The 17,871-nt window shown below is 41.2% G+C and overlaps 1 protein-coding gene across 2 annotated transcripts in view; it reads left to right on the plus strand.

The window, feature by feature from the left end:
- KIDINS220 (kinase D interacting substrate 220) overlaps positions 1-17,871 on the plus strand; it is a 77,706-nt gene that overhangs the window by 52,972 nt on the left and 6,863 nt on the right. The window contains exons 24-27 of one of the 2 annotated variants that reach the window (XM_066612214.1): positions 4,156-4,379; positions 6,232-6,336; positions 7,590-7,646; positions 17,426-17,566. In XM_066612214.1, the coding sequence (XP_066468311.1) occupies positions 4,156-4,379; positions 6,232-6,336; positions 7,590-7,646; positions 17,426-17,566 (527 nt within the window). The remainder of the gene's footprint in view (positions 1-4,155; positions 4,380-6,231; positions 6,337-7,589; positions 7,647-17,425; positions 17,567-17,871) is intronic. The other variant, XM_066612222.1, reaches the window with a different exon arrangement.

The raw sequence follows: 17,871 nt of genomic DNA on the forward strand, positions 1-17,871 counted from the left end.
AGTTTACAAAAGGGCTCACAATTTTAAAAAATGCAGAACAACACCAGCAAACAGCCACTAGAAAAGACACTGTGCTGGGATGAAGAGGGACAGTTACTTTCCCTCCTGCTAAATATAAGAGGAGATCACTTTAAAAGCTGCCATTTGAAAGCTTTTAATGTTGTTAGTCTGTAGTGGTAGATTTTAAATGCAGGTGTTGTTCATGACAACTCTACAAAGCCTAAAGCCTGAGGGTGCCAGATGGTTCCAAGCATTTTTGTTTATCTCTTCCTCCTCTAAAAAAGAGAGGATTTACAGCATGCAACCCAGATAATCCCTTGAGGGACTGAGGTTCCAGTCATGGGGTGAGTGTAGAGTGGGCAGGAGAATGAGGACTTACCTTCATGACCTGTTTGTGGGCTTTCACATGTGACTAGCCTCATGGGAAATAGTGATGAATTAGTTGGACCTTTTGGTCTGGGGCTTCATCCCGAATAATTTTGCTCAAACTGAGTAATTGCAAGGTCTTGTTAAATCAATTGTCCTATTTAGAAAGTATAAAATACTTACACAGGTACTGTCTCGTTATTTACCATACTTCAAGTGTTCCAAAGCAGAGAATGAAATTCCACTTGGTTCAATAGAGCTAACTTCCACGTAAGAGCACACAGGATTGCAACATCACAAGCTAGCATAGTAGGTTTCCACAGAATCTGCTTTGGGATAATGAAAACATCTGATCATTCTAATTACTAAGAAGAAATGAACAGTTCAGCACCTTTCAGTGATGTTTACAATAATATGATGCAAAAAAAGGGAGATAAAATTTGCAATGACCTAACCTAAATACTGCTGCCAATAAGTTGAACTCTGCTAAAGAGTGACAAAACAAGTCTCTAACACAGCAATTTCAATCTTTTTCATCTCATGGCACACTGATAAGGCACTAAAATTGGCAGGGCACACCGTTCTGTTGGTGGGAGCCTCACATCCCCCAATGACCCTAATAATAAATGACCCCCAAACTCCTGTGGCACACCTGAGTACTATTTGTGGCACACTGGTTGAAAATCACTACTGTAACATGCCTGTGGGATAAATGTCTCTTATTTCTGTCCTGCCCATCAGGTGCCCTGCTGCAGTTGCCCAGAATTCTGCAGTTGGTGGGGATTTTCTTAAAGAGGCCATTAATTTTTTAATTGTTAGAGAAAATATAGTGCAGCTGCATGCCCAGCAGGGATAGGAAGACAAAAGACAGCAGCATTAGAGCAGATTAGCATGAGAGAACCAGCAACTATAAATGGGGCCTGTTCTTGGAATCTGTCCTCTTGTCCCCCGTTATTTCCCTGCTTTCTTGAGATGGGCCTCGACCACAGAGAAAGCTACACTGCCAGATTGCTGGTGCTGTGTGCAGCACCCCCACTTCTCTGTTCTTTACATCTTGTCTGCAGCCAGTGCTACTCAGAAGGTTGGAGGTGTGCAGACTCTGCTGGAGTCCTGCTTGAGTGTCAGCACCGCCTAGTAGTAGTAGGGCTCTCCTTTAACAATTCTCTATCAAGAATGCCTGTAACCAAGTCAAGCCAGGGGTTATGGTGGCTGACAAAGGGCTCTCATATGCAGTGTCATAGCTCCCCAGTACTGCAAATGACAGATCGGCACTCCAGCAGACTATACCCTGCTTCTCTGAGTCCCATCTATTTTTCTAGGAGAGAAATGGGGAGGGTGAATGGGAAAGAGAGAATTGGTTATTTATTCTATTTTATCCCACTTTTCTCCCAAGGGATACCCAAAATTTCTTAAAGCAAACTATTAAATACTATATATACTTCTAAAATAAAACTATAAAATACAAAATTAATATAACATACATATAAATGTTAAAAACAGTCAGCAACAACCTATCATAAACATAATAGTATTATTATGCCATTAAAGGTTGTTGAAATTGAATTGAAACATAATAGTACATCAGGTATCAAGCAGTAAAAGCTAAAATGAAAGAGAAACTTTATAGACTTTGCTGGAAGGTTTCTAAAGAGAACAGTTCTTAAACCAAAGTGAAGGGAATTCCATAAAGTGGGTGCCGCTTCCAAGAAGGCCTTATTTTGAGCTTCCACCCCTTACCTTGGTAAGTGATGACATATCTAGGACAAACCAGATTATACAGGAGAAGGCAGTTTCTCAAATACACTGGCCCAAACCATTAAGGGTTTTAAAGGTCAACGCTAACACCAGGGGCAGCCCCATGTAAAGTGTGTTACAATAGTCTGTTTTTGTCACCATGGGATGGTCTATGGGCAGATCCGACTGATGCAGATACAGCTGCAGGTGGTGTACCAGCTGAACCTGGACAAAGGCACTCCCTAACCACAGCTACTACCTTGGCATCTAGGAACCACAGTGAGTCCAGAAGAATCTCTAGGCTTGTAGACCTGTTCTTTCAGGAGTGCAACCCCATTCAGAGCAGGATGATCATCCTGTCCTGTCCCCTAACACGACACACAGACATTCTGACCTGGTCCACTGCCAGACAAGGTGTCTGGCAAAGGAAACTCCCTCTCCCCATCCTTGCCGTTGTGACTGCTGTGACATTTTTTTTAGATTGTGAGCCCTTTTGGGACAGGGAGCCATTTAGTTATTTGATTTTTCTCTGTAAACCACTTTGTGAACTTTTAGTTGAAAAGTGGTATATAAATACTGTTAATAATAATAATCGTCTATACAAAATGACTTCCCATAATGGGTCTAGGCCCCCAGTACACCTTCCTCCCTTGTGTCTCTCATGGATTGAGTATGCATGTAACAGAACTGTAAGTAGCTGTGAATCTTTCTAAGCAGTTATGAACAGCTGGAGGCAGACAGGTGACAGGGATTACAATCTAGGTGCATAGACATGCACAGAAGAGAAGCTGTGTTAATTTGTAGAGTCAGACAACAATCTCCTCATCTGATTGCTAAAAACTGTTTTTCTTGATCAAGACAGAACCCCTAAATAGTGTATTGAGTATCACAGCAGACTGGCTTTGCCATCAGAAGTCAAATAAAGTGGAATGTTTTCTAAACAGGGATTTTCCATCAGGTGAACCATCAGTATAGCCATCCTGCACTGGGCCTATTTGTGTTTTCACTAAGCACTCTAAGACTCAAGCTTCTTTGCATGGTTTCCTTGCAAAGGCACAGAACAGATCAAGGCTACAAAGCTCCCACAACGAATGGATGTTCTGTTTGCTTACCCACTGTTATGTTGGACAACAGTGTTCTGGCTAAGGTCAAGAAGCACACAGTGAGTTTATTATCCCAAGGTGGCAGAAAACAGTAACCATGGTTTTCTGAAATATTGGGTCTGTCAGATCAAGAGACAGGCAACACCTAATGATCTGTTGCCAGGTCTGCTCTGCTCTGAGGATCCAAGCCTTTTCTACATGTCTGCATAGAGATCAATGTTTTCTACAGTTAGAATACTCTGAAAACATGATACATGACCTCTTTGCCATCAGAAAGCACTAGTAACCATTTCTTTACCTGGCTGCTGGTGGTGGGGACTTCTACAGCTGAGCTGTGATGTCATCAGCAGGGGCACTCAAGGCTGCCTTTAAAACTTTTTCTCAAAATGACCTCCATCAACAAGTAGCATCAGGCTCAGTAGAGGCAAACCGAGATGTTTGTTATGCCTATGTTAATGTCTCCGGCATCCCTTGGTATAGGTGATGGCTGAGAGACAGTATATAGCTCGTGTTGGATTAAAGCTGTAGCCCTATGCAAATTTGCCTGGGAGTAAGTCCTAGAAGCAGGAGAGCATCCTGGCTCTATATGTTTAGAATTCTTGGCTGTTGTGTCAGGTGAATTGGAAGTGTGCCCTTCCTTAACACCCACAATTAAAGTGATTCCTATCAGTTTTCTTGAGGGATGGGAACTGTTTTTCAGGACCTTCAGATTTACTCCTGCCTGTCTGTTTGGGGAGAGGAACTGATCCTAGTGCAGAATGTTCTTCTTTCTCCTAGTGCAGAATGTTCTCCTAGTGCAGAATGTTCTTCTATCCAGATTGTTCTAGATGCAATCCATTGAAATAAACCAACTCAATTCAATTCTTAATGTTTTCATGTTCTATTGCCTTTGTCAGGTTGCTGATTGCAGTAATTCCTTATCTTGATTATTTTTGTACATGGAATATTTCAGATGTCCGTGCTGCAAGAGACCAAATGAATGGAGCAATCCCATATCCCTCATTACCTTTGCCAGAAGTGGCTCCTAGAGCATCCTCAGTGTTTAGTCAGCCGTCCTCAGCCTGCTCTTCAACGCATTCCTTTAATGGGCCTTTCAATGGGGGAGTTGTATCACCGCAGCCTCATAGTAGCTACTATAGTGGAATGACGGGACCTCAGCATCCATTCTACAATAGAGTAAGAAAAAGAGAACAACTTCTAATGCTGGATTGTGTATATTCTTCTTCTCCTATGATTGCTTAGTTAAACCAAAATACATATTAGCGGATGAAAGAAAGAGATAGAACTGTGACTAAAATGGTGAAGTGACCCTATTTTGAGTGCCTGGCAAACCATAACAATGCAGAGTTTGTGAGAAAGGTATCATTTTCTTTTGAGTTTCAAAACAGAATAAAGCCAGAGGCTTTTAAAAATGTTTTTGGAATATGTTGTTCATTTGGGAGTTTTCCCCAGTATTGGTGAACTTTGTCTCATGTATTGAGTGTATACATAACAGGAGTGTAAGTGGCTATGAATCTTTGTAAGTAGTTATGAGCATCAGGAGATAGAAGGACGTCAGAGGGATTACAATCTAGTTGTATAGACATGCACAGAAGAGAAGCTATTGATTAGTAGGGTCAAACATGGGTTAGAACGATTGCTCTTGGTGTCCATACAAAGTCCCACTAATGAGTGCTGACTCATGCCACAGTTTTTCTAGTGTGGAACACGCAACCGGGTTTCTTAGTGGTTCTGCATGTCTCCAATCCTGTACACCAGTGGTTCTCAAACTCTCTGGGAGAGTTTGAGAACCACTAAGTACCTGCATGGGGGGGGGGAGGCAGCGGGGGCAGGGGAAGGCAGCGGCGCGATCCCCAGGATCGCACCGCCTGGGGGGGTTGCAGGGGCTTGGGTGCACTTATCCAAGTGTGCTGCGATATTGGGTGCAATCACTCCGCATTTACTTTCACTGCTGCAGGGAGCCCTGCTGCAGGTCACGCCGGGCTCCCCGCAGCCTGGGGAGGCTGCAGGAGGCTTGGGTAAGTGCACCCAAGCCCCTGCAGCCCCCCTAGGCAGCGAGATCCTGGGGATCGCACCGCTGCCTCCTCCTTAAGGGGGCAGAGGCCAGGGCTCACAGGCTGGGGCGTCACGATGCCCCAGTTTGAAAAGCCCTGCTGTACACTGAAGACTTTTTGATAGTAGGTTGAGCTACAGTGCTGTATTGCAGTTTGGAACGTTGAACATTTAACATGTACAAATTGTCTAATTTTTAAAACATCAACTTGACTTCAACGTGCAAAGTAGATAAAACCTTGTTGTTGGATCCTGCAGGCTCAGGCTCAGATGTTTGGGCTGCAAGCCTATACACATGCTCCTAGGAGTAATTCCCACTATTTTTAGTGAGATTTATTTCTAAGCAGGCATGCATAGAATTGTGCTGTCAGTCAAAAACTTGTAAGATAGCCTTGATTGAATTACAATCACCCTCAGTCTGTTTTTAAAAGAAATATTAACAGTCTACATTACAGGGTTGTCGAAGATGCATGTGATGAGGTTGGAAAACCTCTCTAAATTCTAAAAGTGAAATAACACAAATTGTTTTGTGTAGATTCTTTGTAAGAGGGCTCTGTGGAACACTTCCCTAGATACTTGGACCTCAATTCCTGATTGCATTGACTCCTGTATGATTATTATACCATTAAGGTAGAATTCTGCTGACACTGATTAAGGTGGCCATTTTGGACAATGTTTCTTATTTGTGTCCTTAGTCACTCTGTAATAGTCATGTAAATGTTTAAAACTCATTACAAAATTGTTTAATGTAATCCTCATGTCTGTTTCTTATTGAATTCTGGAAATCTCCCATTGATTTCAAGTGGGTAGATTTCTGATAATTTTGCATTTTGATCACTTTGGAAATTAGTTCAAAAAGTAATGTGTTTAATTTTTATGTTTTATATTTTTAAATAAGTGGTAATTGTTGAATTAAGTTTTTCCTTTTGTTTTTTTGTAATTGTCCTTTTTTTTTGTTACATGTTTCTTTCCATAGCCATTCTTTGCCCCATATGTTTACATGCCAAGGTATTACCCTGGCAATTCTCATCTCATCACACGTTCATCACTAAAAACGAATATGACCAGAGATCAGAGTCTAGTAAGTATCACAAAAAGTAAATGAACTTAGTAACTTACATAACAAGATTAGACAGCAATACAAATCTACTTGTCAGTTATGTTAGTGCATAGATACAAAAGGTGTGTTCTTATTAATGTTATAAAAATTAAAATAAGGTTAATGTAGATCCTAACATTTTATTTCACCTTTTAACAAGTCTATATGCACAAAATGGTACATTTTGATCTCTAAAATTATGAATACTGTGTAAGTCTTGTAGAATAGAATGAAAATATTTCAGTAGGTACAGTAAGTGGTAAGAAATACGGAAAGTATAATCATCTTGTTTAGGTTTAGCTTGTTATAATAAAATTATTAACATTTAGGCATTTGCAGATGACAGTTACAGAAGACTGAAAATCCAGATTATGTTCATATGTACATTCAGATGTAAAACAAACTATTTTATTTTAGGTTTATGCCAGTTAGTTTTCTTAAAGCTATAGTTTTACCATCAGCATGCAAATTAAGTTCTATAAGCTTTTATAACTGTGCCATTATCCTACAAATTAAAAACTGTTAACAGAGAACTAGCCTTGAACTGAAACTGGCATTCAAAAGAAATAAGAATTTAAAAAACGCACACGCACAAAAAATGAATGCCTGTATGCATATCTGTGCAAGGATCTTAAAATATTTCTAGAATCAGCAAAACCAGGGATAGGCAACAGAAATCTGTCAGCCACAACTAAGAATTTTCTTTTGGAAGAGATTTTTCTTTTTCCCTGGAATAACTGGTCCACTTCTGAGTCATCACATCGGCTTGGTTCAAACATAACTCTAAATAATGGTTTTGTACTTGGTGAATAAGCCTGGCTTCTGCTTGCATGCTCCCTTCTTCTGTTTTAATTTCATTTGATGTTAAAAAAAAAAAGAAAAAGAAAAAAAGGGAAAACCATGGTTTGCCACTAATTCACAAATAAGATCAGGAATTGGAGCTTGAAAAGGGAGCAGAAGCTCAAAGCATATTCCTGGTAATCCAAAATATGGTTTGGAATATCAGAAACAATATGTCTGAACCAACCTATAAGGGGCAACACAGGGCTATTTCACAAGCCAAGCAATAAGTCTCCATGGGCCACGTACAGCTCTTACACACCTTGCATTCCCTGTCCCTGATTTAAAAACAGTGGTGGGTTGTTTAATACCTTTTTATCCATTGTTTCCTTCATATTTTTTGTTGTATGCTTAATAGTCTTATTGGAATCATAATAATTTATTGTTGTTGTTAGGATGTTATCAAGGAGGATGCTGATGAGCGGCTTCCTTCACCCACAGACCCCTCAATGGTAAATGAGTAGTCATGTGGTGTGGAACCTTAGCATCTCATTGCTTCTTCAGCAGTAATGAATCTGCTTTAATTGTAACTGCAGTTCACTAACACTGCATTGGTGGCTTGATGAGCAAATAGACTAGATGAAGACTAATAAGCATAGTTTGTGAATGAATATAAGAGCTAATATTCTACTTATAGAATATACCCCATTTGTCTTTTCCTTTTTGCCCTTCAGTAGTCTGTGGAGTACAGTGTGTTTAGCTACAGATATAGTGTGTTCCATGTTCATTAGCTGTATCGTTCCAACTAGTATGAGGGGCTTAGGATATTAACCTCATTGTTGAAGTGAGTGGTTGATGCTTTGTCTAGGTAGTTTAGTCAAATAACCTGCCCTCATCCTTTCTCAGTTACCTCAGGACATAGAGCTGCTGGAGATGACAAGACAAAACTGGTCAGTCCGTTTTGAGGATGGAAGAGAGGAGGAACGTTTTCCTGACATGAGCTTTAGGGATAAGGCAGGCTTTACATTTCTATGTTATAGTAATTGATGACATGCAAAATGTCCTCAAGTTATATTAAACTTCAACCTTCTTTCAGAAAATCTTCATTTCTGTTTTAAAATTGGTCATCCAAAACCAGGTTTTAAACCACATTTTATGCACAAATTGTGGGCTATCAAAATGGATTCCACCCCTTCTTTTGGTGGCTTTCACCTGTTTTCTGCTACAGTTGTTTTTGTATGAACTGGGATTTGTGTTCATATTCTAAACATACATGCAAGAAAAAGTAAGTATCTCCTACCCCCTTCCAGATATTCAAAGAATATCACAAAGATTCCAGTGTATTCCCTCCTTCATCCTTTTCATTGCTCATGCTGTCTAGATGCGACTCCTTAGTGGTGACCCCTAGCAACCATTATGGTTTTCTGGTGTGTCCCATCCTCCTGCTTTCCTCTGCACACCTGCTGTTCAATTGACTGTTCTGTTGCACAACCACATGAACTCTGACAATCACAGGGCTCAGTCATAGTCATATTTCCAGAGTTCTACTTAAGAGAGGAGGAATATAGCCCACTATGATTAATGAATCTGGCAATCTGAGGTAGCCTACCTCTAAAACCAGAAGCTTGCACATACCTACCACTATGTCATGTCATGGTAGTTATGTGCAGTCTCCTGGTTTTAGAGGTAGATTCAGAGTGCCAGATTCAGGGGATGTCACAGATAGTGTCTTGTGTGCTCCCTGAAGCATTTGGTGGGCCACTGTGAGATACAGGAAGCTGGACTAGATGGGCCATTGGCCTGATCCTGCAGGGCTCTTCTTATGTTCTTAATGAAGGGAAAGTTGGGATGTTAATATAAATTAGGGATTTAGGAATCTACCCTATCAGTGTGCTTGAGTGAATTGTTACCTACTTGGAAGTTTATGCTGAGTTAAAAATATTCTGGCTAGGCTTCATGAGAGATCTTGTTATGATACAGAAGAGTTTATTTTAACAGATAAAGAGCGATGTGACTTGTGTGAATAGCCTGATTCTGTACTATTGAATCTGATGGAAGTTGGGGGGGAGGGGGTATCTTATTTAGATAATAGGTTCGCTTGATAACCTCTTCATAATAGAGGCATCATATAAACTCTTCTTTTGCAACATTTCTGTTTTTACAACAGATGGTAGGGTCTTTAGCTGTTTGCAAAATCTAGAGCGCTTACAAGGAGGGTGTACCAGTGAACTACAGTAAATCCTTAAAACGTTCATTTGTAATATTGACATACAACTTTTGCATCTTGCCATTAGAAAACACACCATGGTCCTTGAATAGTCTAGCAAAATAAGCTATTTAACAAACCAAGTTGGTATTAGTAAAAATGTTAGCAATATGTTAAAATGGAACATTTAGTGAATATTGAAACTGATCATTTTTCACGACGAAGCATGGTATGGCGTGGCTTTATTGTTTTGTCTATGGCACTATGCATGTACTAAGTTCTGTTGCCATGCAATGTTTGACATCATGGGCATGAAATCTCACTAAAATAATTGCTTTCAGTTGAACTTTTGCTGGATTGTGTGCTCTGACCTGGATAGGAACTCAGTTAATCGGTGGGTGGCTTAGTTTTTGCTATCTTCACAGCCGTGAACTGAATGTGAAACTTGGTTCTGTTATTATTACTAGCTACAGTTATAGGAAAGCCAGTTGTATTTGCAAACCATGGGCTGGATTGCAGCCCATGCTTGCTATATTATGCTTGCCCATTATAAATATAAACTTATTTTTAAATATTGAGAAATTCTGGAAGCCATGAGTTTTCATAATAAACATGAGTCATTGGAAAAACAAACAATAGAGAACTGCTTGGAGACTACTGAAGCAACAACTTCTGAAAATAACGACCCCTTGCTGTAGTGACAAAGAAAAAAAAAACAACTTGATAACATTGAAAATCTGGGAATTCCTGGGCATAGAAGGGAAGGAGAAAACTAAGGAAGCAGTCAGCATGGCTAATGCTAGGCACAAAATAAGCTTGAACTTTTGTAAGGTGCAGAGTGTATTAATATTATGTGAGGAAAATGTGGGCCCTGAATGGAAGTGACTCCCAATAGAATAACAAATTGCAGTCACCTTTTGCCACTACCAAGCAGGAAAGGTGGGAGTGGAAGGCTGAAACTGAGTTTAATCAAGCCCCCATACATCTACTCTCCTTCTTCCATCTACTCTATTATTATTATTATTATTAGTATTATTAGTATTATTAGTATTATTATTAAACAGTATTTATATATTGCTTTTCAACAAAAAGTTCACAAAGCGGTTTACAGAGAAAAATAAAAAAAAACGTTTAAATGTTTAAAAACAAAAAAACAAATGTGATTAAAAACTAAAAGCAGAGGAACAGTCTTATAGCAGCACCCTTCTACTAATTGCTTTGGCCCGGTGGACACCCAAGAGTTGTGCTTTTGCCCACAGGCAAGTCTTTGGAATTACACCGGCTCGCTGAATTACGGACGGCTGCAATGGTGCTTTCACAGAAACAATAGCACTGGGCCAGCAAGAACCTGATTTTGTCTGGAAGGTGCGCTGCCCTGGGGCACACCTTCCAGGGCTGTCCCCTGCTCCCTCCGAACACGACTGGAGCACAGCTGTGCTCATGTCTGGAGGGTGATCAGAGGCAGAAAGCATCTTAAGACCTTAAAACATCACTTTGGTTTTTTCCAAAAAAAACTGGAAGTGATCTTTTGAGACCTCCTGGAGGGTCTTCTGAGGCCCAGGGGGAGGGCACGCAGCTTCCCCAAGCCTCAGACCGTCCTCTGGAAGCAACCAGAACACAGCTCCGGTCATGTTCAGAGAAGCAGAGCCAAGCAAGGGGGGACAGGATGCGTCAGAGCGGGATTGCCCCAAGGAGTGCTGCATGGAAGAGTGCAGCCCTTCTGATCCCCCTCAGCTACGCTACTGCCCAGTAGGATTTTTCTGAACAGCCGATTTCCCAAACTGCTTTTCAGTTTCATCCTGGAAAAAACACAAGCTCAAGGTCCCTTTATACAATCAGAAGAGGTCCTTTGGATCACAATCACTACATTTTAATAAGAAGATGTTCAGCTTTGTTTTTTTAAATATCTGTCGTCTATCACTTTAAAGAGGAAATGTAAGCAACTGTACTAGCTAATTCTATATACTTTTTCCCTCATGTTTCATGTTGATCTTTTGAATTCTTTTGTCACTTTTGTCCTTTTTCTTAAAGCAGTGTAAAATTGGGTTAAACAGACAGACACAGGTACAGCAACTTTCTCCAAACTGATCGTTTTGTAGTGTCTTTTATAGAACCAGATTTGCACTTCATGCTGGGCTATCTCTACACTAATGTACTATACAAGCCTTTAGGATTACTTAATGACATCCTCCTTTTTAGATCTTGCATGGCAAATACATGTTCTTTTAACATCTTCAATGAGAAACACAGCTGGAGAAAAAGTTAGTTTTCAGTATGATTAGCATATGTGGTGACACTCTCACTGAAAACACTTTCACTGCTTATTAGTTGGTCACTGATGTTATACTAAGGAGTGTTCTTGATTAAACTGATTTTTTTCTGCAGGGTTCATGGATTGTCACAAGTAATCTGAATATTGCATTTTTTTCACTTTAATGTAGAAAAGTGCTTTCATAAGTTCACTTGCATTGCATGCAGAAATCACTTGGTCTTCCCTGCTCAAGTATATCAGTGATTCACAGCATCAATTTCAGGTTTCAGATTTTAGCCCTTTTCTGCTTTCCTCTCAGTTTCTGACATGGTATAGAGACTGAGATGGGCAGTTGAACAGTTCACAAACAACTTTGATCCTTTATCTTGCATGGAAAACCTATTTGAGCTATTATATAGAAATTTTTATATAGATAAAACTATCCAAAACAATTTATGCTTTTTAAAAAATTTGTAATTTGAATTACTTCTGAAAGATTTCAACTGGACTACCCTAGTTTACTTTCACAGAATGTTCTGTTAGTTTCCTTTTTAAGGCTGATGATTTCTGTAAAAAAAAAAAAAGTTTCCTGGCAGAGGGTGGGGCAATCCTTACAGCAAGGGAAGCCCCTCCCCCCCACCTTGCACCTGCTGGAGGTAGGCTGTGTTGAAACTGTTGGCCGCCTCAGTGCGAGGGATGATAGTTCTCCCAGTCCAACCCTATGTCGCTGAAGAGAAGTGGTCCGTAGCAGGGCCTGCAAGCTCTTTTAAAAGTCGTTTTCAAGGTTTCCTGCCTTGAATTGTGTTGTCTCCTTGTACTCCTTTCCCACTTCTGTAGCTAGTTGTAGACTCTTAGAGGTGGGCTGCACAGTGCAAACCAGACTGCTTCTGTTGCATATTGACTATTTTTTTTTTTTGTATTGGCAACCTTCAGTCTCGAAAGACTATGGTATCGCGCTCTGAAAGGTGGTTCTGGCACAGCGTCTAGTGTGGCTGAAAAGGCCAATCCGGGAGTGACAATCCCTTCCACACCGGGAGCAAGTGCAGTCTGTCCCTGGTCTGTCTCCCTGGCTATGGGCCTTCCTTCTTTGCCTCTTAGCCTCAGACTGTTGGCAAAGTGTCTCTTCAAACTGGGAAAGGCCATGCTGCACAGCCTGCCTCCAAGCGGGCCGCTTAGAGGCCAGGGTTTCCCACTTGTTGAGGTCCATCCCTAAGGCCTTCAGATCCCTCTTGCAGATGTCCTTGTATCACAGCTGTGGTCTACCTGTAGGGCACTTTCCTTGCACGAGTTCTCCATAGAGGAGATCCTTTGGGATCCGGCCATCATCCATTCTCACGACATGACCAAGCCAACGCAGGCGTCTCTGTTTCAGCAGTGAATACATGCTAGGGATTCCAGCACGTTCCAGGACTGTGTTGTTTGGAACTTTGTCCTGCCAGGTGATGCCGAGGATGCGTCGGAGGCAGCGCATGTGGAAAGCGCTCAGTTTCCTCTCCTGTTGTGAGCGAAGAGTCCATGACTCGCTGCAGTACAGAAGTGTACTCAGGACGCAAGCTCTGTAGACCTGGATCTTGGTATGTTCCATCAGCTTCTTGTTGGACCAGACTCTCTTTGTGAGTCTGGAAAACGTGGTAGCTGCTTTACCGATACGCTTGTTTAGCTCGGTATCGAGAGAATGAGTGTCGGAGATCATTGAGCCAAGGTACACAAAGTCATGGACAACCTCCAGTTCATGCTCAGAGATTGTAATGCAGGGAGGTGAGTCCACATCCTGAACCATGACCTGTGTTTTCTTCAGGCTGATTGTCAGTCCAAAATCTTGGCAGGCCTTGCTAAAACGATCCATGAGCTGCTGGAGATCTTTGGCAGAGTGGGTAGTGACAGCTGCATCGTCGGCAAAGAGGAAGTCACGCAGACATTTCAGCTGGACTTTGGATTTTGCTCTCAGTCTGGAGAGGTTGAAGAGCTTTCCGTCTGATCTGGTCCGGAGATAGATGCCTTCTGTTGCAGTTCCAAAGGCCTGCTTCAGCAGGACAGCGAAGAAAATCCCAAACAAGGTTGGTGCAAGAACACAGCCCTGCTTCACTCCGCTTCGGATGTCAAAAGGGTCTGATGTGGAGCCATCGAAGACAACAGTGCCCTTCATGTCCTTGTGGAAAGATCTGATGATGCTGAGGAGCCTGGGTGGACATCCAATCTTGGGGAGAATCTTGAAGAGGCCGTCTCTGCTGACCAGGTTGAAAGCCTTTGTGAGATCTATGAAGGCTATAAAGAGTGGCTGTCGTTGTTCCCTGCATTTCTCCTGCAGTTGTCTAAGGGAGAATACCATATCAGTGGTGGACCTGTTGGTTCGGAATCCGCACTGCGATTCTGGATAGACGCTCTCTGCAAGTACCTGGAGCCTCTTTAGTGCAACTCGGGCAAACAGCTTTCCTACAACACTAAGGAGAGAGATGCCGCGGTAGTTGTTGCAGTCACCCCTGTCACCTTTGTTCTTGTACAGCGTGATGATGTTTGCATCCCTCATGTCTTGAGGTACTCCACCTTCTCTCCAGCAGAGACAGAGGATTTCATGCAGCTCAGTGACGATGATCTCTTTGCAGCATTTTAGGACTTCAGCAGGGATGCTGTCTTTTCCAGGTGCCTTGCCAAAGGCAAGGGAGTCCAGGGCCACGTGAAGTTCTTCTAGGGTTGGTTCACTGTCAAGCTCTTCCAGCACAGGCAGGCACTCAATGTTGTTCAGTGCTTCTTCGGTGACTACATTTTCTCTGGAATATAGCTCAGAGTAGTGCTGCACCCAGCGTTCCATCTGCTGCGCCCGATCCTGGATGACCTCGCCTGTGGCAGACTTCAGAGGGGCAATTTTCTTCTGTGTTGGACCTAGGGCCTGCTTGATACCATCATACATCCCCTTGATGTTGCCCGTGTCAGCTGCTATCTGTATCTCGGAACAGAGCTGGAGCCAGTAGTCGTTAGCACATCTCCTGGCAGTCTGTTGGACTTTGCTGCGAGCAGTTCGGAGGACCTGCAGGTTGCGCTCACTGGGACAGGCCTTGTATGCTGCTTGAGCTCTCCTCTTTTCCTCAATGACTGGTGTCAACTCCTCAGAGTGGGCTTCAAACCAGTCTGCCGCCTTGTTGGTCTTTTTGCCGAATATGGACAAGGCGGTGTTGTAAACGGTATTCTTGAAATGTTCCCATCTGTTGGATGCGTTTGCGTCGGCCGGGCCTGGAAGAGATTCCTCAAGCGCTTGTGCAAATTCCTCCACTTTTCTCTGATCCCGGGTCTTGCTGGTATCAATGCGAGGTCTTCCTTCCTTTTTCGTGTGATACAGTCACTTTGTTTGCAGTTTCACTCTGCTGCAAACCAGGGAGTGGTCAGTGTCGCAGGCAGCACCATGATAACTGCGTGTGATCTTGATGCTGGGAAGGCTGGAGCGTCTGGTGAGGATCAGGTCGAGCTGGTGCCAGTGCTTTGATCTTGGATGTCTCCAAGAGACTCTATGTTGGGGCTTCTGTTGCATATTGACTAAGAAAGATGAAAAGCATAATTTTAGTGTGCAGGCAGCATACTGTATGTGTACTCAGCTTGTTACATTCAGTGCATAAATAGAGAGCCTTTTACTTTTGTTGATGGGTAGAATGCAGCAAGTTTTTATACATCCAGTCATAGGCTGCATATGTATAGTAGGCCTCCCCTCCCCTCTTTAGCATTAATAGTATCATGAACATTCTTCTGTCTGGTTTTGAGCAAAATATCAGTACATTTAGAAATTTTTAGACATGTGTGGTCTAGTTGACAGCTTGAATTGTTTAAAGAAAAATAATTACTTTGTCAATATTTTATTGGTTCGGACTGTGTGTTAAGCTGTGGAGCCAGTATTTTGAAACTTTGTTCAGAGCATCTTAAAATCTTTTAAAAATTATATTGCCTGTTTTTGACATTCCTCATTGATCTTTAGAATTGCAATTTGGAGTGGTGTCCTGGTAATTGAGTTACACAAATAATAGTGAACTAAATGGACCAAGATTCCACTTGTTTGAGTACATGACTCATAGACTTGTACCATATGAGAGGTCGACTTTCACATTGTTTTATTTTACTATGCAAACCACTTTGTGAACTACTCATATCGAAAAGTGGTATATAAATAATAATTTATGGGAAGATGAAATTTTTAGTTGTGGGCCTGTTTTAGTTGTAGGCCCAGTAGGCAAATGGCTCTTGTCCAAATCTTTATTTCTGATCTGCCTAAGGCAGTACTGTCATCTGTGTTTCAGACTTCTTCTGAATGACTTTTTTGTTGCCATCAGTTGACTAATGTTCTTGCTTGTTGTTTCAGTGAGGGCATAGGAAAAACGGAGAAAATAGCATAGAATTTGTGTCCCTGCTCTTAAACAATTTTGGTGCCTCATACTTCAGAAGGATTCTCTAAATGTGTTCACACTAAGAGGTTAACTGTTTCCTGCAAGTTTTTTTTTAAATATAATTGTGGCCTCAGGGTTCTCTAATCTTGAGATCTTCATTGGAAGTCCTTCTATAGCTCCCTTTGCCTGGTGGAACTATATCTGATAGGGCCTCCTCTGTTACTGTGACCATCTTTGGAATAATGTCCTCATGGAGGCTTGCCTGGCACCAACTATGTCTGACAACTTTTGATATGCCCAGATTTTTTATATTTTTTGCATCCTGACTTTTATGCTTTTGTTTACTATCTTATTGATATTGTTTTTTTTAATTGTTTAATTTCTGTATATAATGCTTTGAAGTTTTTCCCTGAAAGCAGTTTAAAAGTATTTAAGAATAAATCAAATCAAACAATCCTGTTTTCAATTATCTATCCTAGTTTGAGAACTCCATAGTCAGTAAATTTTCTCGGTCTTTTGGAGAATGAAACGAAGGATTTGAGTCTCTTGGAGTAGGTGATAGGCTCTCGGGTAAAAAGACTATTTCCTTAATGAATAAGTTGAGTGAAGGTACTGTTGCCCTTTAAGCACCACTTCACATAGGGAAGACAAACTTTCATTTTAAAAGATACATATTCGGAATGGGAATCATCAGTTTTTGTTGGCTATCATCCTCTCTTTAGCTTTTCAAAATGTGCATTTATTTCCTTGGCTGTTAAAGGTATACACTAAAAACATGTGAAAAGGATCTAAATGGCACAGTTGCTGGCTCCCATAACAGCAGAGGATTAAATGTGTGTAATGGGGTGATGCCTTTTGTCCCTCTTTTATTGACCATCCAAATTTTAGGCCTTGCAGATTTGAACTAAGATCTGGTTCAACCACACTGTTGGGTATTGCTTTAGTTTTAGCAGATTTACCATTCTATCTTGTACTATGCTCCAAAACTGCTAGGAAGCCTTGTGACAGATGTATGCTACTGCATCTCCCTTGGTTCTGCTCTAGTCTTTCTGACCTGAACATTACATTCAGCTCCATGTAATGAATTGGCAGTCAAATATAAGTGTACAGTATTGTGATCATGAAGATTTCTGTGGTCTTTACTGCAGAATTTGTTTAGTTTCATTTTAAAAGTTCATGAAAATCTTTAGCAGTACTCTAATGGAAGGCCTTGCTTATGACAACATCCAAAGCGGCCCTTATATTTTAAATAACTTCTTGAAATTATTTACTGGAATATTACTCTGGAAATTATGATACTCAACTAATGGAGTACCTGGTAGTGGACTAGTATTTTGCATTTCTGGTGGTATTGCCTGTCAGTTGTGCCTTAAATACCCATTAAGTTATGTTTCTTTGTCTTTGCACAGTATGTTTAAGTAACAGACATTTGAACATATTGCTTGCATGTACTTTTCCCTTGTATAGGGAGTAGGAACAGCTCCAGGCCCAGGAACATCCCAGGTGCCTTTGAGCTCAATGACAGTTGATGCTGTGTGTGAAAAGCTGAAACAGATAGAAGGACTAGACCAGAGTATGTTGGCTCAGTACTCTGCAACTATAAAGAAGGTGAGTTCTTACTGGTAGAATTAACTTATCCTACCTAACGTTCTCAGGACATTTTGTATTGCCCACCTTGCAGGAAGCAGATCAATTGAAGGTTCTGAAGGCCCAGATTTGTTTCACTGATAAAGTGTCATGAAGTATAGATTTAATTAAATGGGATTATAAATGTTATGTAGACCTAAATGAAGTTTATAGGTTTGAGCGAAATTGAATGTGTGTCCTGTTTTTTTTTAACTTGCCAGTTGAACTGGATACCACAGTGGTTGCTGTTCTTTACTAGTGCAAAGAAACTTACACTAGGTTCTGGG

This window comes from Tiliqua scincoides, chromosome 1, assembly GCF_035046505.1.
Source record: "Tiliqua scincoides isolate rTilSci1 chromosome 1, rTilSci1.hap2, whole genome shotgun sequence".
Classification (NCBI taxonomy): Eukaryota; Metazoa; Chordata; class Lepidosauria; order Squamata; family Scincidae; genus Tiliqua; species Tiliqua scincoides.